The sequence below is a fragment of the Triturus cristatus genome, chromosome 4_2 (assembly GCF_964204655.1).
Source record: "Triturus cristatus chromosome 4_2, aTriCri1.1, whole genome shotgun sequence".
Classification (NCBI taxonomy): Eukaryota; Metazoa; Chordata; class Amphibia; order Caudata; family Salamandridae; genus Triturus; species Triturus cristatus.
In genome coordinates this window covers 510,824,016-510,845,084 of record NC_140586.1, presented here as the reverse complement: position 1 = coordinate 510,845,084, position 21,069 = coordinate 510,824,016, and the positions used below count along the sequence as shown (strand labels likewise).

At 44.5% G+C, this 21,069-nt stretch overlaps 1 protein-coding gene across 2 annotated transcripts in view; it reads right to left on the bottom strand.

Annotated features, from left to right (window-relative positions):
* LOC146834640 (di-N-acetylchitobiase-like) overlaps positions 1 to 21,069 on the bottom strand; it is a 77,092-nt gene that overhangs the window by 39,397 nt on the left and 16,626 nt on the right. For both annotated transcript variants that reach the window (XR_014960648.1, XM_085602110.1), the window contains exons 3-4: positions 6,346 to 6,554; positions 2,875 to 3,046 (exon numbers count right to left, since the gene is read on the bottom strand). Coding sequence is in view for 1 of the 2 variants with exons in the window: in XM_085602110.1 (XP_085458236.1) it covers positions 2,875 to 3,046; positions 6,346 to 6,554 (381 nt within the window). In the remaining variant the exon portion in view is untranslated. The remainder of the gene's footprint in view (positions 1 to 2,874; positions 3,047 to 6,345; positions 6,555 to 21,069) is intronic.

Genomic DNA, 21,069 nt, shown 5'->3' with positions numbered 1-21,069 from the left:
AAGCTTCTACTTTCTTTATTTTTTCTTCCCCTTTCATCAATTTCTTCTTTCCGTTGCATTGATTGCCCTCTTTCTTCTCACTTATTACCCCTTTATCTCGCCCTTTTAATTATCTCCTTTCATGCATTTTTTTTGTTCCCCCTTTTTCTTCTTTTCCTGCTCTGCTTCACCTTTGTCTTTATTTTCTACCCTCTTTACTTTTGTTTCTCTAATTATTTCACACTTGCTGCTTGCTTAGTTTCTTTCTCGTTTTAATCGTCACTTTTTTCCCGCTTTCATTGTGGTTGGCTTCTTCATTCCCCCTTTCCCTACTTCTCCACCAAATTATGCTATTCTTTTACAGTGTCACATAGGAGTGTGAGCCTCGATCTCAAGGCACTGGAGTCTCTGATCTAAATTCAAAGAGCACATGAAGACCCTTTCAATGGTTTAGAGTGACCCTGACCTGCTTAAGTGCTTACTCTAGATAGCCTAGTTAGAAGCCCAGCTGCAGGAGTGGGCGATCCACAATGCTCCCGCGTAGAAAATAGTATCAACCAGTTCTAAAAGTTTTTTGTTGCGCTTACAACATTCACGTCTTGCTTTTCTGTCCATCTGGAATCATCCATGTCTTGTGTAGGGCTCCTCAGGCCTCTGTGACCAGAGAGACAAGCAATTGTACTGTGTTAGTTTGTTCCTTGGCACCTTGTATAAATGACTGTGTCAAAACATGGAGACAAAGAGAGAAGGCTGCTCTGAAGAGGTCAACATAGTTCCGTCACTGCATCTATGTCAGGGACCTTTCTCATGCAGATTTTCTCCTCCTGGTTTGTCTCTACCCGGCTCATCAGTTCTTAGAATGGTGCGATACCAATCCACTCCTGTGCAATTTATAATGTGATCGAAAAGGACGTTGTGCTTTGGTACTCCATAGGTCTTCTCTTGGGCACTATTCTCGCATGCCCTGAACTAAAGGGCAGTACAGGAGGTAGAAGGGTTTATCCATGGGTGACCCCTGCATAATAACCAGGTTATCAACAGTGCACCAATCATTCCTTGCGACAGAAGATAATATACATTATATGACTTGTAACAAAATGTGCTGATAAGATCTGTTATCTATAAACTCTGCCGATTCAGCAAGGAGTGTGCAAAACGTTAAGGTGGCAAAGAGTTGGGAAACTTCCAATTTCTGCCCTTTGTGCAGTTTTCAAAGTTTCCTGGATTACGTTTACCTGTGTAGAGATTTTCTCTGCATTATTAGATAATATCACGCAAATCAAAATAGCATGCCATCTAATCAAACCTAGCCAAAGATCTGCAGAAGTTATTTCTGCAAATGTCCTTTTTGCGTAACTTTCATATGCAGAATGGTATTGTGCAACAGAAGAACACTAACTGTTCTCTGTGATTTACATCATCTGCAAAACCATTTTAAGTATAAATTAATGCTCTACGACTCATCCTTATATCAAGAAACAGTGGTGCCTGTGGAAATAATACGACAATAACTTTGATACTTACAACAATAGTATTTGTTGGGCACAATGGCAATATTTCGGGAGAAGATGTGCAAACTTAGAAAAAAAACTCAGGAAGGCCAGCAGGTAAAATGCATTATAATTTATATAGAAAAATCAAGTAATAATACATAGGAAGTGTACGGTGTCTCAGTTGAAAAGCAGAACCTATATACACAGGTGACTGGTTGTGACATAAATTAAGGTTTCAAAAATACAAAAGAACAAAAAGCGACCATCTAATCAATTTGCAATAATCATTCACAACCTCCTGTGACAATAACAGTGGATGAGTACAATGGCTCGCTTTACAAGCGAGTCAACGGTGTTCCGACCTCCTAGGAGATATGAGGTCTCATCAGGACCCAAGACAGAGGGACACCTGGGTTTATAGTCATATTCTGTCAGATTGGTGGTGTATGCACCCGAAAGATAGTGACTGAAGGAAGTAGAGGAGGAAATTACTTACAAAGGGCCCATCCGGGCACCCTATAAGTGTGGGGGGGGGGGGGGGGGGATCTGATAGTCTGGAACGCATATGTTCAATTATACCTCGGTGTTGAAGAATGGGTTGTCCAAAAAGTCCTTTTCGGTATGTATTTTGCAAGTGGAGTTTTACGATGTGGCTAAGTCAGCGAAGTCAGGACACTGAATGTCCGCCTGGCATTGGTAGATACCAAAGCCGCTAGGACGAGCATAGCATCCATCTCAGTTCAGGATTAGTAACCTCGAAATACCGTCGATACGCTTGTAAAGTGAACCATTGTACTCATGCTCCGTTGTTATATACCATTATTATAAGTATCAATGTTATTGTCCTATTTTTTGCACAGGCACCACTGTTTAATGATATACAATATGTACTCTGGTTCCTTGTGAGTATGGTGTCCCTTGTCTCCTCTGAGTGCGAATAAGACGGTCACAAAAGTCATGATTAAAGAAAAACGTTGTTACCTTCCTGAAGTTCCAAAGTTTTCCATACAACTTTGCAAAGGTGGTGAAAAAAGATAACCTCACAACTACACACGCCACTTTCTGCTTCTACATGAAGAGTTTCAGCCGGTTAAAGTGCTTACATTTTGAAAACAGAAAATAATAAATGCAGGGGCTCAAGGTTTTTCTTAGGAGTCCACCATAAGAACCGCAGAATGAACTGTAGAATAACAATTCTGCCTACTCTAGATTGCACCCAGTACCGCTTTTTTCTACCACCATGCTCGTTTTGTCTCCTAATCTCACCACTCCTTTCCCTTTTTTCTCCCTTTTTTTCCTCTGGCTCAAAATTTGACCATGAAAAAGGAGGCCTGGCCTCCAAAAAGGAGTGCAATGTAGTCCGTGATACTAATAAAGGCAGGGCTTGTTACCTGATGCTTACCAACTAGTGTTTGATTGTAAGGGGCATTGGCTCCAGCAATACAGTCTGTCCAAATCTGAGACTGCTCATCATAAGACATGACAAACAGGAAATCGCTGACCTCTGCTATACCACTGTAGTTGTAACATCTTAGGTCAATGCACTTCGGAGACCAGGCCACATCAAAAGTAACCTAGGAAAACAAAAGAAAGATTATTCTGTATAAGAAAAAAAACCTAAAAATTGTAATTGGGAAATGGGAACATTTACATCGATTTTTATGCTCTTTAAACAACATTTATTTATTTATAAACAGTTTTATAATGAGTGTACAACACCCGGCGGTGTCAAAGCACTGCACAACAAAAAAACGGACAGTTAGAGTAAAAATAAACCAGAGATGAACTAGATACAAAAATGATTAGCGTAACTCCTACTCTGCCTTGGGGGGCTACAAATCTAAGCTAGGAATCTATTTACACGTTACACAGAGTAAAGCGCTTTCATTAGGTAAATAGCTCTCAAATAGTTGGGGAGGGTACAATTTAGGGAGTTTTTTTGGGGCACATAAAATAGAGGGATTAGTTAAGCAAATATTTCTCAATCAGAAGGGATATTATGTTCTACTTGCAGGAGTCAAACAATGGGTTTATGCGAGGCTCGGTGGGAATCGAGTTGCATATTCTGGGTACAAATCCAGAGAAGTAGCAGAAGTTGTCTTTTTGCTTCTTGAAGCTTCCTGAAATAGAGTCTCTAAATTAAGTAGTGTTATGCTACCTTCCCCCTCCCCCACCAATAAGGCGGGTTTTTGAGTCGGTTTCTAGGAAGGCTGTAGTGCAAGGCTTTGTGATGAATGCAGACTACCTTGACAATTCACTGAGCTTTGATAAAGTGACTGGCGAGACATATAATAGGGAAATGTGACTGAAGTGTGCTACCCCTGAAACTAATCTTGCAGCAAGTTTAGCCTTCAAAGGTTCAAAATATGTTTTGGAAATTCTGGTTAGGAGCACATTGCTATAGTCCCATATGTCTAGAACTTGAACCACATTTTTAAGATCGACTGAGGAATGAAGGGTTTAATATTTCTACATTTTTTGTTGAGCGCTTCTTGTGGTAGCTTACATCAATGCTATCAGGTTTAATTCTTCTTTAGTGTGATTCTGAGTTATTTGGAGCAATTGAGTTGGGGTCTGCAGTTTAGAAATTTAGCAAACTCAACCAGTCTTGAAACACAAGTGTGCTATGAGGGGCAGAGAGTTGGAGGAAGTCAGCGGGTTCAGCCTAAGATGGTTGAGTGACATCCAAGCTTGCATGTCCTTTCGAAAAGTAGTATATCTCTAGTGATTAAACTTTTAGGTAGAACAGAGAATCTTCTGCGTAGAGATGGTATACGAGTTTCGGGTAATTTGGGTCTGGGGTTCCACATAAAGAATAAACAGAGTAGGGATACTATGGAGTCTGGTGGAACTCCTTGGATGGCTGGGGCTGGGTCTGACATGTCCTATTCAGTTTGATGTATTGGACCAATTGCTCATGTATGATGAAAACCAGTTTAGGATTTATCCATGTATTCCCATTCTTTCTTTCATAGTGTTAATTAAGAGATCATAGTTAACTGTATCAAAGACTTCTGACCTCGAGGAGAAGGAGTAGATGGAATCATCCCTGTCTAGAATGTGAACAGCGTCAATCAATCAATAAAAGACCGCCAGCACATTAGAATGAAGTTGTTTAGCATGTCGAGATCCTAAATAAATTTACCTCAGTTAATACTTCGCTTTCTAAACCTTCTGATAGAAAATGGGAGGTCAGTCACAGGACAGAAGTTGTTGTAGTCATTGGGGTTCTGTTGAAAAGAGGGAGACCTCCTATTTTCAGGAAGTTCGACACTTCACCTAGGGGAAGGGAGGCATTTATCACTCTCATCCTGAAGGGGGCGATGTGATAAGTGATTTCCGTGAGGAAGTTGGGGGGGGAAATCGGATCCACAATGTATCTGGCGTGTCTCATGTTGCCGATTGTCTCAGTTTTGCTCGCTTATCTGAATTCTTTACAGGATGCACTATGCTTTGGGAAGGAGGAAGGAAAAGGCTGACTGCTGAGGTGTCTGGTAGTGAGAGTTTGATATTTCTAATCTTTTCAGCAAAGAAATTGAAATCTCCTTGCATGTATCCTTTGTTGTTTTGGTTACAGTATTCATGTTTGGGCATAACTGTTGTATGATGTCGTTGAAGAGGTTTCTGGGGTGGTTTCACACCAGGTTTCACTGAAACTAAAGAAGGAGGTCTTCGTCTCAAAGATAATGTTCTTCTACTTTCTCCTTTCTTGCATCAGATGCCGGATTGAGGGGCTGTCTGCAACTTCTATCAACCGACCTATGCCATCTTCGTACTTAATTTAGATCCTTGCTCGGCCATAAGGAGGAGATCTTTTTTTTTGCCTCTTGAGGTTCAAAGTAGCCTTTCCATCTTTATGCTAGCCAATGTTTTGACATAGACGTCACGTAACTTGCTGATTGAATCTGGTTAGTGGGTTGAAGGTGTGACATGACTTTTTTTGGCACATTCATTTGTGTCAATTTTGTCTCCCATCCACTGTTCTGGTCTGAAGACTTGTCCTTCGAGGCAGAAAAGAATGATGTGGTGACACACGTTACCCAACATAAACTTAATTGTAAAAGTCTAAACATGTTTCAATTTGTCAGTTAAACTATTCTGTACTTCTCATAGAGCTCCTGCAATTACCATATGAGATCATGGTGCTTGGACAGCCTTTCTCTACCAGCATAGCCCGCTGGAAAGTCAGAAGCTCGATGACATTTGGAGGAAAATCATCACCCACTAATTTTAAAGGAACATGGTGAAATCTATTTTTCCTCTTAATTTTTCTCCAACCTTTTATAGTAGTTAGACCATTTCAACTTTTCTGAATTTGATTTGGGCATTGCATTCCTAATTCTTTGAACCGAATTCATTATTGCCCAACCCAGTACCTCACCAATGTTAAGTCTTGGGTTCAGCTCAAGGGGTTTGTATTTGTGGTATCCCTCATCATGTTTTTGGGGGAAAGATTAACCATAGCATGGATAAATGTGTCCGTCATCTAACCTTTCAATTTGTCAGGAGAATGGGCTACAATTCCGAACTGGGACACTTACATTTTGTAACCTGCTAAACCAATTACTCCTTAAAATATTTTAGCACTTGTATCAATACAATATTTGTAATTTGGCCCTTTTTAGAAACACGACTGAGAAGTTGAGAAAGCTGCATTTTAACCATTTGGTATCTAGAGAACTTTGCAAAAATCCGCACAACATACTTGTAGTTTATATGATACAGCTAAATCTGAGAACTGTTTCTAATGAGCTAACCACGATAATATGCATGTGGAGGACCTAACAGGGATTCAACAAGCACTTCCAGTATCTCTACCACTAGAAGTCTAAACCCAATAATGCATTTTATTCATGCTTATGTTTTATCTCACCTGTGATCCCACAATTTCCCTGTGAAAGGCTTCTGCTGTTTCTTGGACTAGAGCAGTTAGTGCATAGTACTCCAGCGATGAAGTATTCACTGCTTGTTCAATGTCGATATTTATTCCATCCATGTACTGCTTCTTAGCCAGATCCAGCTTTTGGGATATCCATGCAGCTCTTTTCTTAGGGTCAATCACATCCATCAGTGGGACATCGCCTAGAGAAGGAGCCAACTGCAGTCGAGTATTTATTTCAAAATACAAGCATTCATACCGAACATGTGTTTTAAAATGTCAGAATATGACAAAAACAGAAATCCGTGCAAATACCTAAAAATTAAACTAATTAAATACTAAAATAATGAGCAATATACAACACAAAATCATTTAGGTTTACTAGATCAACTTTATTAATGAGTACTCCGTCTAAAGAAGGACTCTTCTAGTAATGCACACATTTGCTTGTTAAAATAGGTGCATCCCATTAGAATCGTTGCATGCATTGTTTCCTGATCCACAAAATCATCCTGCAATTTTAATATAAAACTTGGAGCAAAGGTATTAGTTTTTTTCCACAGAGTTAAAAAAGACCTGATGTGAAGTAATATATCAAAAGCAGGACCACCATATAAGTGGGTGGGAAAATCAGAAAGGTTACACCATTAGTTTATTAGTCACAACTCGAGTTGAGGCATGCAACTAATAACTAATGCAACCCTCACAGGAATTGTCTGATCATTTCCATTACTTTTGCACATGGATCTCACCGGACTGACTGGTCCATTTAGTTCATGAAGGACAGTCTTCTGTTAAGACCGGGTACAGTAACTGACAAAAGGCAATAACATGGGTGTTTTATTTTAGTCTTACAAATTCATGTTTTTTACCACCCCTCTGGCTGGCAGTGGTGCATTAAGGAGAGTAATCTTCGCTTGGGTGGGGTCACATACACTGCATTTAATATTTAAGGTAGTGGACGCGTATTATGATTCGGTACGAGGATCTTCAATTTTGTGCATGTACTGTGAGGTTTCTTTGAGCACTGTAGACTATGCTGGACTATTTTAAATCTGTGGCAGGCATATGCAGCTGTATAAGAACATTTTAGGCCACCCAGGCACTAAGAAGGCAACAATGACCATGGGTGCCTGTCCCACAACATATGAGGCCAAATCTGTAACAATAAGCCCCTTATTTAACCCCTTCAGTGCCACACCCTTTCCCCGCCCTGTGCCGGGCGTTACATTAGCGGGCAGGGTTCATGACGAGATAGTCTCGTCATGGGCACAGCGCAACCGTGCTCCATGACGAGACCATCTCGTCATGGGCACTGAAGAGGTTAACTATGGCCCATTTACAGTTTAAGCACCAAATAGTAGACTGTATTCAACTCGGAGAATCAGCAAACACAAATGTTCTACATAAATTCTGTCTGGCTAAAGAGGGGTGTGTGTGTGTACACACACACAGTGCATGTGTCAGCTCACTTATGCATGGGTGGGCTACCAAGTCAGATGCAAAATTAAAGCATGCATTGCAAATGGGATCCCTTTTGACCTCAGAAAGGGCTTAACATCAACAGATGAATTTAGCATAGAAGATCAAGCAGTTTTCCCAATTGTGATGGTAGCTGCCAAAGGCCTTGAACCAGCACCGATTCCCTCCTCCAAAACATAGAACCCATGAACAAAAAAGTACATTTCATCTCGAATAGACTAGAAATACCCCTACCCTAGGGTTCATACCATAGAGGACAATCCTTGACCCTTAATTACCTGGTGCAGTTTATAGAAACTGTGAACATCAATTGGACCTACTTATCTAAAGAAGAGTACCTTGGGTAGTCTGCCACCACCACTGAGTGGGAAACACACATCTCTCTCTCTCTCTCTCACATTTAAATGGTGGCTGTAATAAAGGGGTTTATTAGATGGGGTGGATGACAGTCCGCCACAAGTAATAATGACTCTGTTGTTCTTAGGTCCAGTAAAGGTTTCAGTAATTTAAATGTAAATGTCAAGGTACTTATAGAGCGCACTGTCACCAGACGGACACCTTGCGGTGTCGCCTTTGCGGTTTCCTGGCGTTGATACTCATACCGCTGTGGAACCCCTCCTGGCTTTTCCTGTGAAGTGTCCACTCCTGGGCACCCCCAGGGTGAAGCCAGGCATCCTTAGCGCTGTTGGGACCGGTGTGGAGGCTAAGCAAGCTATTGCCCAGAGTTGCAGTGTGGGGCCTGTGATTAGAATATGCACCGAGGCGAGAATAGACAGGTCCGAGGAAATTGAGCCCGAGCCCCACCGAGGCAGGAATCGAACCCTGGTCCCTGGCCAGAACTCTGCTTCAGGGTCTGCCGCTCTAACCATTGAGCCACACTCAGCACCCTGGTACCGATGGCACAAGCAGACAGGCTTAAGTAAATAAAATATGTAAAGCATTTAGAAGCAGCAAAGCAGTTACAAAGAACAGACACACATCACAATTAAAATCTCCCTTCAATTTAAAAAACACAGGAAATAATTTTATGAACAAAATGACAACAAAACGAAAACAAAAGATTAAGCGCCAACCACAGTCATCTGGTTGCACTTGACTGGCACCTAGTTGCGATTTAAGGCCTACCATGATGGAGCGAGAAGCAGCTACAGAAACCAGGTTCATCCCTATAGGAGGTTTTACCTTCTGACTTGGGGGCTAATTAGGAGTGTGGCGGTCCATGGAACTGCAAAACTTGCGGTTGAGGTCGGAAACGCCACACCAGCAGTCTGACCACCGCATTACGAGTAGGGCAGTTGGACCTCCAGAGAACCGATGCAACTGACAGGGATCCGTGATCCCTGGCCGTGACGCTGCAGTCCTGGGAAGCAATGTGCATGTAGGTGCCGCTGTGGCACCGCCAAGCATATTACGAGTTTCCCCACCGTCAGCTTTTTCATAGTGGTGACCCCGCCATGAAAATGCTGGCGTTGGGAGGAACAAAGGGGGCTCTACAAGGCCCTCTATTGCCCCTGTGCATGGGGATGCATGCAGTGGGGCACATGTTGTGCCCCCCCTTTCATGCAAGGCATGGACTGCACAGTCCATGCCGTGCAGGAATGGCCTTTTACGCTCCCATTGCAGTTCCTTTCTTATAGGCAACGCCTCGCCAACTGCCCGCCAGACCACGAGAAAACTTGTTTCTGGTGGGCGGTGACGAGGAGGCCAGCTCCCACACCGCCAAAGTTGTAATCAGGCCCTTAGTCTCTGAAATGGGAGTCAACTATCCTCATCTGGGCAAGGCAGCAGGTGTGGCTGAAAAGGGGTCCACGAGACCGGATAGCCTTCAGACAGGTCTGGGGGAAGCCTTTAGGTTTTCGGGGAAAAGCTCAGAGTGGGAAACATTCAAATTCAAACCTTGACCTGGAGAAGATTTCTAAATTCGGCCATAGTCACTTTTTTGTAGCTCGTATTCCTCCAGTTTGGAAAGGCTGCGCGCTGTAGGCAAACAGGGCTCCACAAGGTAGGATATCCTCTCTGTGACATTCAACTGGAACAGATGTTACTGCGGAAAAGCTCTGGGCAAGAGCAACCTGAATCTTTGACCCACTGGCAACACACGCTAGTTGAAGTGACTTGGCAGGTTTGTCCCTGTCCTCCAAAAGTCTTTGGAGCCAAAACCTTTCAGAGTCCCAGGTTTTTCAGGATGTTAGGAGGAGTAAACTTAAACACAGCAAAGGATCCCAGGACCTCAGGAACAGCACTTGAGGGGGGTCAATACTCACTCTAGCAGAGGTTACCAGCATTGTCCAGGGCAGGCCCAGTTGGAATTTGTCAGCTAGAGTAGCAGGTTTTCAGCCAACTGGCCCTTGGAGTCCACTTCTTTGTCCCGAGTACAAGTGGGAGCAGGTCCATCCATTCAGGTCCCCTCACAGGTATCAAAACAATATGCAGTCCTTCTGTCTGCCACACTACCAGCAGTATCCTGAAGAGGGTGGTTAGCCGTGCCACATGTATGCCTGGTACTAGCCTGTGCATGGGTGTGACACCTGGCCTCTCCCCAACCAATAGGGAAAGACTTCCTAGGGGTAACCCCAACAACTTTTGCAGTAGTTCCTTTGTGCATTACTGCAATCCCACAGTGCCCCGCTCTACCTAAATCCAACATGGCAGAAACTTTCTTCCCCTGTGCTAAGCTCCAGAGCCCGCCATAGAGCTAAGGCCAGGAAAATTAGCAAATCCCCCTCTATGGTAATTCATAACCAGTTCTGCGGACAGCTCCTCTCCGACTGGGATATGTGTCTGGCTGCCTAGTGGGACAAAGGATCGGGCAGGCCGAGGTGTAAGCTACAACTGCCTGTGACAAGGTAGGCCTATTGGAATTTTATTTTGTTGCAGGGAACATCCCAGACGGTCACCCTCTCAGCGGTACAGAACACCTCCCCACACCAAGACCTTCGTCTGAGCTCTGGGAGCAAGTTCACACCTCATTAAGGAGCTAATCAGTTCCTGGGTAACAGTTAGAAGAGCATGCGAATGGGCTTCTACAGGTTTTCAACAGGTAAAAGGTTACTTCAAAAAAAGTACCTTTTGCTAAATATTTATTACAAATTCGACTTTACCAGCAAATTTGATTTGCAATACATACTTTAATAAGTCCAAGAATGAACATTGTAGCAGGTTCCTTGGTGGCGATTTCAATATTAAACTTAATATTGTATCCCAATGCTTCCCTATAGAGAAACTAGCTCTGCTACAGTGAAATAAGATTTTAGGGCCTTAGCACTGTAAGGACATTGTAGCGTTTTGCCCAGCCCAGGAGCATGCAGATGAATTACGCCACACTAGAGCTGCGGTCAAGCATTACTTTATTCTTCAGCATATATTCACACACTGCACATTACATCATTCTTCCCATTAACCACACCCTAACACCTCCTTGCATATTACATGTTTCCTCTTCAGAGTCCGCCCAGGACCACGAGGGTCCTAGTGTATGTAACATTTATATGCTACAGACATGTTTATCATTAAACTTTTACATGTCCTACTTTAAACAAACCATGCATCTTTGCTTATGGGCTTTTAAGGCCTAGATAGGGTGACTTAAAATGAGGGTTTAGACCGGTGAAAAGGAGTTTTTTTGGCATGATGAAATTGCATTTTTAAAACTTCATAGACTGGCTACAGAGGTTGGCTTGCAGTCATGTTTTGCTCTGTCATTCTAGTGGTGGCTTAAAGTGTGCTGCAGTCCACTAGTGACATTTAGCTTCAGGTCCTGGGTACACTGTGTACCATATACTAGGGTGTTATAGGTAAGTTAAATATGCCAATTAGGAGTAATGCCAATTTCAACGGGTCAGAGCACATACACTGGGAACTGGACAACAGTATCCAAAAACCAGCAATAAAATCTGGCAAAAAGTAAAGGTGTCCTTACAAACGAGAGATTTCCCTGCCGTGGCCATGGTGTCAGACTGGGGGACAGAAAGATTGAGGAAAGGACACAATCACAAAGGTGAACTTCTGGTTGGAGGAGCGGCCTTTTCCATCGTCAACCTATCAGCAGTGAAGTGCATGTTTTCTCTAGGTGAGTGCCTCAGATGTAACTATCATATTCTCAACAGGAGCAGATCTTATATGAAGATGCGCCCACACCTACCCATTTAACTTTATTTGCTGCGGAAAAAAGTCTTTGTGGTAGGACGTAGCCTAAGTTATAGCCAGCTACCACAAAAATATCGAGGAGGCAGTGCATGGAAGTCTATTCACCAGTGGAGCTTGTCGTACTTTAATATTCGGGACCGCGTAGGGGACAGGGCCCTACCCCTGTCTATCTTGGTATTAGCGAACCGCAAATGGTAAATGCGGCATGTACGAGTGCTTTATATACCGTTCTAGCTATGAATTCACTGTGCACACGTTATTCTGCTTCACTACGCGGGTTCCATTTTGGAAGCAGTGGCCATCTTGTCATTGCCCTCACATAGGCTATAATGGAGTAAATACGGGCCTCACAGTACATGGGCTTTCCCTCTGACTTCTCCGTGACCTGGGCAGCTGGCTCTGCTGCCCCCGGGTCAAACCGGTCTCACGAGCTCCCCTCCCTCCGTCCACCTGTGATTAGCATCAGGGCTTGACCCGTCATAAAACCCTTTCATTCTACACAGTCCCCCGGCTAATCTCTTCCACACCTGCTTGTTCCTGCTTTATGACTTGGGATCTGAATCTTACTGTGTAAATCATTGTGGGCTGGCCGAACTGGAATGTGGGATGGTCATCATGACTCTGCTTTTTCGTTTGTAATGTATACCTTTATATGGCCATATCGTAAACCAAGGAATGTGTGCCTGGAGCATGATATTTTGTACTTAAGGAGAAGTCCGTTCCTATGATTTTCAGCAGTCTCCTGAGAACATACACGCTGTTGTACTTCTAGGATACCTGTCATTGGTCTGCAGCCAATAAACGAATCTTTGACTTCACCCAGAAGACTCTGTTTCTGTAGGTCCGGAACAGGGTGAACCCAGAAGTCATAGGGTGTGTGCCCCTGCACCGCTGGGTCTAAATTACCCAGTACTTCAGTTTGGCGCCCAACTCGGGACGATTTCAGCGGTACCAGTCCAAGCCAGAGGTTCGTGAGGAGCTTCGTGTGGAAATTCCGGAGGAAGGCCGCCACTTCATCGACCCCTGCATGTCGACGTGGTCCGAAAGTCTTTTCTGCGAGGTTCTCCGCGTCCCGACGGCTACGAAGGACTGCTGCCCTGATTAATCGACCTGTTTTGGACCCTTGACGAGTTTTGAGAGAGCGAAACAATCGAGAGAGTCTTCTGGTGACGCCATCGATCAGCAATATTCAGTTAAGTATAAGTCGAGCGTCTCCTATTTGTTTTTGGTATCCTTCGGGATCGTTTGATTTGGTAATTTGATACTTTGGAGTTTGCAAACGCCAAAACCAGAGGACTCGTGTATTCACGAGGCTATCGTAATCGATAATCCTTTGACGTTTGGATCTAGACTAGTGAGCAAAGATGCCTGGTTCTGGACTATTTGGTAGATTATTCTGTTTGGGTTGTGGAAAAGATTTCCAGCTAGAGGAATCATGTCCGGTTCCTCCGGTTGGAACTCCAACTTATGAGCTCTATGTAAAACATGGCGTAGGCCCCATTGCATATAACGAAGTGTGGATCCACTACACCAGGAAAGACGGTGTTTTAAAATGGCCCCAAAATGGTAGTTTTGATACCGATATTTTAGATAATTTAGAAATTAAATTGTTTAAGAAGAAAGCCCGGCCGGCGATGTTTGACTCTTTCCGCTTATGGCGAAAGGAAGCCAAACAAAAGGAAATTAAGTTAGCGAAAAAGAATAAGAGAGAGAGAGGTATGTCAGTAATGCAAGCAGCTGTACAATTTAAAGACAATGAAGAGGAGCAAATGAATGAGCAATTGCACAGGCAGCGTAAGTTAGGGATTGACAAATGTTACCCAGCTTTGCCACATTCTAAGCAGAATGAGTCCGAAGAAAAGGAGAAAGATCCCCTGATGTCACATTTGTTGAGTTTGCCACCCCCGTATGCTCAAACTGCCACGGCGCCTCCCCAGCTTGTAAATATGCCGCCTCCAGTGCATATACTGCAAGCCTTGCCGCAACCGCCAGTTGCTTTGCAGCCGGTTCCTATCCCTGTAGCGCAGCCCTCTCAAGCGCCGCCAGTTGTGCTTCCAACTGCCCCCGCACTTCCTGCGACTTTGCCTAATCCAGTAACTGCCTCCCCTAACACTCTTCCTTCCACCACTCCAGTACCGGTCTCTACATCCTCTTTTCTTCCCTCTGTTTTTCCCCCTGTTCTCGCCTCAGCTTCTCCTTCAGCGCGACAGCGCTTAGCTAATGTGGTTACTACATTAATGTCTCCTCTCTTTGGGTCATCTGGTGCGACTCCTGGTTTACAGCGTAAGCAGTTGCGCAGCCAATTGCCTAACCCCGATGAGAAAAAGGTAATAGATCACATGGCGCGTAGATGGATCGTTTTCCCTTCACTGTATGATGTGGAATCAGTTGTCAACATTTTCCATCAATGGGATGCCCCTAAACAGAGATATGTGTTTGAGAAAATGTGCGAAATTCTCTGTGAAGAATTGGAGGATAGTGGTAGAAATCCAAACCCGCAGGAGTTGTGTAGAGTGAGGTTCGATTTTGGAACTGGTATAATTGTGGACCGCGAAGTAGATAAAGCAGTTGCGGTTGTATTGTCCTTTAGGAATGACGATTGCCAACAGTCATTGTTTGAACAAGAGGTCCTTGTGGGAAAAAAGGCAAAAGCGCGCCAATACCCTATGAGAGAAGTTCCCCCGGTATGGAAGGAAGCGGTTGCAGCTGTAGGTGGTAACCCCGCTGTGGCAGCGCATTTCCAGCGTGTTTGGGTGCATGTTCCATGGAAGCGCTCTGAGGTGTTAGCGCTTAAGCAGTCCTTGCCTGATCCCCGTAAAAACCCAGCAGGTTATTATAAAGAGTTGTCACAGACGGCAGGGTCATGCATTATGAATCTGGCCGACATAGACATGTTGTTCGGTAATGTTGTTCCACAGCCTCTATGGGGATCAATTCGTAATGTAGATCACAATGCAGAACTAGGGGATACATGGGCTAACATTGTTGCTGCTGATGCTAGACAAACGGGTGGTGCGAAACCAGAACCTTTAGTAGCTGAATTGCCTGGTAGAATCATCACGTATATGAAGACAATAATGCCTGCGATGCGCGTAAATTGGGACAAGTTATCCGCATGCAAGCAGAAGAAAGATGAGACAGTGTCAGACTTCTTTACTAGGTTTGAAGAAACGTTTATTGATCACAGTGGGCAAGATATGAGTACTGAGGGTGGCCAACGGCTGTTTGTGGATAAGTTTGTGCAGAATTTACTTCCTGACCTGTGTAAAAAGTTAAAAGATTCAGAAAGTTCTTGGGCTGTTTCTTCTTCAGCGCAAATACTGGCTACTGCACAGTATTATGAAAACAGAGATAAAGACGAGAAAGATAGAACAGAAAAGAAAACGAAGGAACTAAAGACAAAGGTCCTTTTACAGCAGGCCTATCCGCCACGTGGAGGTCAGAATAATTATAGACAACCCCAAGGTGTCTATCACCAACCCCAACAGTTTCAGAACAATCAGCAAATGAATGGGTATTATCAACCACGTGTCCCTGTAGGTCCCAACCAATGTTCATACTGTAAAGAGGAAGGTCATTTTAAATACAGTTGCCCTAAATTAATGCAGCGGAACGGTAATGCGTATGGCACAAGAGGTAGGGGTGGTCAGCAAGCTCCTAGAGGCCGAGGGCGTGGAAGTGTTCCCCAGAACGCGCGTCCTCTGCCGCCTCAAAGTACCATCAATAGCTTTGATCAGCAAGCTAACGCGACTAGTAATACGGCTCAGTATTATAATAATGATTATTATGCAGAGGACGGTGATGCAGAGAATAATGATTACTAGGACAGCCATAGACAAAGAGAGGGAGTTGTTTCAGTGCCAGTGGATCAGAGTGGACCGTATGTTGAGGTGACTACAGCAAATGTAACGGAGCCTTTTCTGCTAGACACTGGTGCTGCAAAGAGTTCAATCATGCATTCAAAACTCCCTGGCGCACCTTTGTCTGGCGATATAAATGTTTCAGTAGGTTTTTCTGGCGCCCCGGTTAGGAACCCGATTTCCAGTCCCATGTCACTTTCTGTTGGACCTTGCGAGCTGAAAGCACCCCTGATTCTGACAACAGGTTGTGGTGAGAATTTGCTGGGATTAGATTTGTTGAAAAGATTGCACGCTACACTGTATTGTTCTCCTTCAGGAGTACAACTTACATTAGGCAAGAAAGTGATTTCCCCAATGTATTTGTCTAAAAACACGATGCCACCTGAATTGTCATCCCTTCCGGATGCCCTTTGGGCTACTGGTCCCAATGATGTGGGCCTCTTAGAGATACCGCCATATGTGGTGACTCTAAAGGCTAATGTCAGACTGCCACGTATTCCCCAGTACAAGATCTCTAATGAAGGGCAGAAAGCATTGTTAGACATTGTCAGCGACTTGATTAATAAGGGTGTGATTGAAGAGACAAGAGGCAACGTTTGCAATAGTCCGATTTTACCTGTCTTAAAACGAACAGATCCCTCACAGCCACCTGTTTACAGGTTTGTGATTGATCTCAGAGAGGTTAATAAGATTGTTGTGCCACAGTTTCCGGTTGTCCCCGATATAACTGCCTTGTTAACGATGATTCCAGCCTCTGCTGCATGGTTTTCAGTGATTGATTTAAAGAATGCTTTCTTTAGTATCCCAATTGCAGAAGAGAGCAGAGATATTTTTGGTTTTAGTCTGGGAGGCCGAAGCTTCCGCTTCAAACGCGCTCCACAGGGCTACTGTGAGAGTCCATCCATATATAGTCAGGCTTTGAAAGCGCAGCTTGATGCACTTGTTTTACCTAGTGGCGCTATCCTGATTCAGTACGTGGACGATTTACTGATCGCTGCGGATACTGAAAAGATCTGTAAAGAAGCCACATTATCACTGTTGCGCCATTTATCCGCTTTCCATCACAAAGTGTCTCTCTCTAAGCTGCAATATTGTCGACAAGAAGTGACCTACTTAGGTCATCTCTTATCGAAGGAGGGAAGGAAACTGACCCCAGAAAGAATTCAAGCCATTGCACAGTTGAGTGTGCCAAAAACACAGAGAGAAGTGCGTGCTTTCTTGGGCATTACCTCATACTGTAGGCATTGGATCCCTAGTTTTTCTTTATTGGCAAAACCTTTGTTAGCCTTAACATGCAAAGACACACCGAATCCTATCCCATGGTCTGAAGAGTGCCAGAAAAGTTTTGTGGAATTGCGTAATGCATTATGTTCAGCACCTGTGTTGGGTACCCCCGACTACAGTAAGCCTTTTACATTGTATGTTCACGAGAAAGATGGATGTGCGTTGTCAGTGTTAACACAGCCTTTTGGCGACAGACCGCGCCCATGCGCATATTTTTCATCTACCTTGGACCCTGTAGCGAGGGCATTGCCAAGCTGTCTGAGAGCGACAGCTGCTGCAGCGATGTCTATCCGACAATCTGCTGGTTTGGTAATGGACAATACATTGATCGTTATGGTTCCACATGCTGTAGACACATTATTAAATAGAACTAAGACACAACACTTGACTAGTGCACGATTATCGGGCTACGAACTTACACTGTTAGCTAATCACATACACATAAAAAGATGCAATACGCTGAATCCAGCTACATTGTTGCCAATTCCAGCAGACTCAGATGAGATTGAGCAACATGACTGTCTGTTCAGAACAGAAGAAGAGACGAAAGGGAGAGTAGATCTAAAAGATACTCCCCTGACTGAGTGTGATGGCACTTTATGGGTAGATGGGTCATGTTTTAAGCTCCCTAATGGTGACACGACTGCTGCATATGCTATCACGACTTTGCACACGGTCGTGGAAACTGCACGAGTGCCACATAATTCGGCCCAAGCAGCAGAATTAATCGCCCTCACGAGAGCATGTGTGTTGTCTGAAGGAATGAGAGTGAACATATACACAGATAGCCAGTACGCCTTTGGCGTGGCTCATAATTTTGGGCGTTTGTGGAAAGAGCGTGGGTTCCTGACGTCGCATGAAGCTAAAATTCAGAATGGCAAGTTGGTGAATGATCTCCTTGAGTCACTGACCCTACCGTTGCAAGTTGCGATCATGAAATGCAGTGCGCACAGGAAAGTCACAGATGATGTTGGACGTGGGAATGCGTTTGCTGATGAGACCGCGAAAGAGACAGCACAGAATGTGAAGACTAGAATGTATGTTGCAGGTCCCGCAAGATGGGTTAATGATGTTGGAATGTGTGAAAACACAATAGAGAGTGTGAAGTCGCTTCAAGCTGAAGCCACAGAGGAAGAGTTAAGCAAGTGGAGAGAAAGTATGGGTAAGTTGGATGAGAATGGTTGTTGGATTGATCTGACAGAACATAGGCGATGGCTATTGCCTGATGCATATGTGCTTCCAGTGGTTACCATGGCACATGGAATGGCACATATCAGTACGAAAGGTATATGCAAGTTGTTGGCTCCAGTATGGCAGAATGCTGGGATTCCCAAGTGTGCAGAGAACGTGGTCAAGAATTGCATAGTATGCTTGAAGTACAACCCTGGTAGGGGAACCCCAACTCCGGCTGGTCACTTTGCACCCCCATCATGTCCATTTGAAGTTTTGCAGCTGGACTTCATTCACATGGAAAGATGCAACAACCTGAAATATGTATTGGTGGTTGTTTGTGCTTTCTCAAAATGGATTGAGGCTTATCCTCTGAAAGATAACACTGCCCTATCCACAGCCAAAGCCCTTGTGAAAGAATTCTTCCCTAGGTTTGGGATGCCAAGAATGGTGTGGTGTGATAACGGAAGTGAGTTTGTGGGTAAAGTGATGAAGAATGTATGTGAAGGGCTAGGGATAAAGCAGAAGTTCCACGCTGCAAATCACCCCCAATCAGCTGGATTAGTGGAACGCTACAATGGAGCCTTAAAGCTCAAGCTGGCCAAAATCCAGGCGAGCACCGGTCTTAAATGGCCTGACGCTCTGCCTTTAGCACTCCTGTCCACCAGAATGACCATACACTCACGAGTGGGACTTAGCCCTTATGAGGTCGTCTTTGGCCGCCCGGCTAATGTATGGGGCGTGCCAAGACCGGCGAAATTTAGCGAAATAGAACATCCAGTACTGCTCGATTACCTGTATGATTTGACTGTTAAACTGCGTGTTTTGCACCAACAGGTACATGATACTCTTCCCCAAGCCTCTGAACCTCCTGGACACCCTATCAACCCTGGTACGTGGGTGCTAGTCCGAAATTTTCAGCGCAAGAGCAACGACGAGCCTCGCTGGATCGGCCCTCATCTTGTTCTTCTTTCAACAAGATCAGCAGTGCGAGTGAAAGGGAAGAAGCACTGGATTCATGGTACCCACTGCAAAGTAGTCCCCTTGCCTCTGCCATATGACCAGTGGGTCAAGGAGGGTATCGCCGACTCAGAGACAGACACTGTACCTCGTTCTGTACCATTCAGTGACGCACGCTTAAGAGGCACAGTTTCAGACCAAGAGAGTGACACTATTCTGCAGGAAGCTGTGCCACCATCAAGTCGACTGGACACCACTGAGCCTGAACTTTTGTTTCAAGACCAAACAACACCTGGCCGTCTCCGCTATAATTTGAGACCTAGGCCCATGGACAAATAAAGATTTCCTCACTATTTTCCTTTTGACATTTTTTGCTCTCCCATCTGAAGGACTTTCTTGATTTTTGTTTTTCGAACCACCATCCGGGTTCTGCCGCAGGGTCGCGGTGCCAAGACTTTGGGGTACAGGCCGAAGACGTTAGGTCAACGGTTCTGGTTGGTCTAGGGCGTTTCCCTGGACTGACAGGCGTGCCCCTTAGCAGAAGACACTCATCCGCCGCGAGCGGCCCGAGTAGAGGATGGAGTTTTTTAAGATGGAGAGACCAATTGAGGAAATGAACTTTAACGCAAGGATGTGTAGAATTGTAAAAAGTAAATGTTTTGTCTTTTTGTGCCTTTTTACACTGTGTAGTATCATAATGTTTATTGTAGGATTTGTGTTTTTCTCCGCTCAAAAGCCCATTGCACCCACTGAACAGCCTATATCTCTTTCTACTGCCTCCTCTCACTCTTTTCACCCTTTGCCTGAGCACGAACAGACCAGACGATCAGAGTTCGTAAATAAGTCGTTTATCCAGCTCTTGCACCAGCACCAACTGGTAATGAATACGACCAATTGCTGGGTGTGTGGGTTAATGCCACATACCATTAACAAGGGTATTCCCTACCTGGTGCTGCCGTACAGTTACAATGGATCGTCATGGGCATTCCAAACCATGTTTCTCTATGCTCTAGATACATACTCCCCTCGCCAACCGCGTTCCATCAGACCTATCACCAATAATAAGGCTTTGATGAAAGGAGTTGCCGATATGAGTAGGGATATCAATGCATACTCCTCTATTCCCAAAGAAGATTTGAGACCTTATGTAGGATGGAACGCGACGGGGTATAGTATTAGTCTGGGTGAAAGACAGCGAAAAATCTCATCTCCAATCTGGGTCGTACCCCACATGGGTCGGTTCTGCTTACAGGGTAATGGTCAGAATCCTAGAGCTCAACTGGGAAGAAGTGACTGTACTGAAACGTACACTTTCCCGTCACAGTTTTCCCCTGCGTTTTTGGCTGCCAAGGGCACATATTTCATCTGTCATGACCGAGCATATACATGGCTGCCCCCTGATTTCTCGGGCACATGTTATATTGCGAACTTGCTACCGCCGACATTTACTGCTGCCTCTGACTATCACAAGACCAGAGTTGTGAGAGGTGTGATTAGTAAGGAGGATACTGCCGGTCAGGAAGCAGGAGACTTCTTCTTGGGTTTCCTGCCGTTTTGGGGACCTATGGTCAATAGTAGGAACCTGAGACAGCTGACACGTGTGGTTGAATCCACTGTCAATGTAACGGCTGGTGCCCTTAGTAATCTGACAGCTGAGCTCCAAACGGATCACCTTATGACTCTGCAGAACCGCATGGTTCTAGACGTTATTCTTGCAGACCGCGGTGGGGTATGCAAGGTCATCCAATCCAGTTGCTGCATTTTCATACCAGATAATGCTCCAACAGTGTATCAAGCCATCTCCAAACTCCATAAA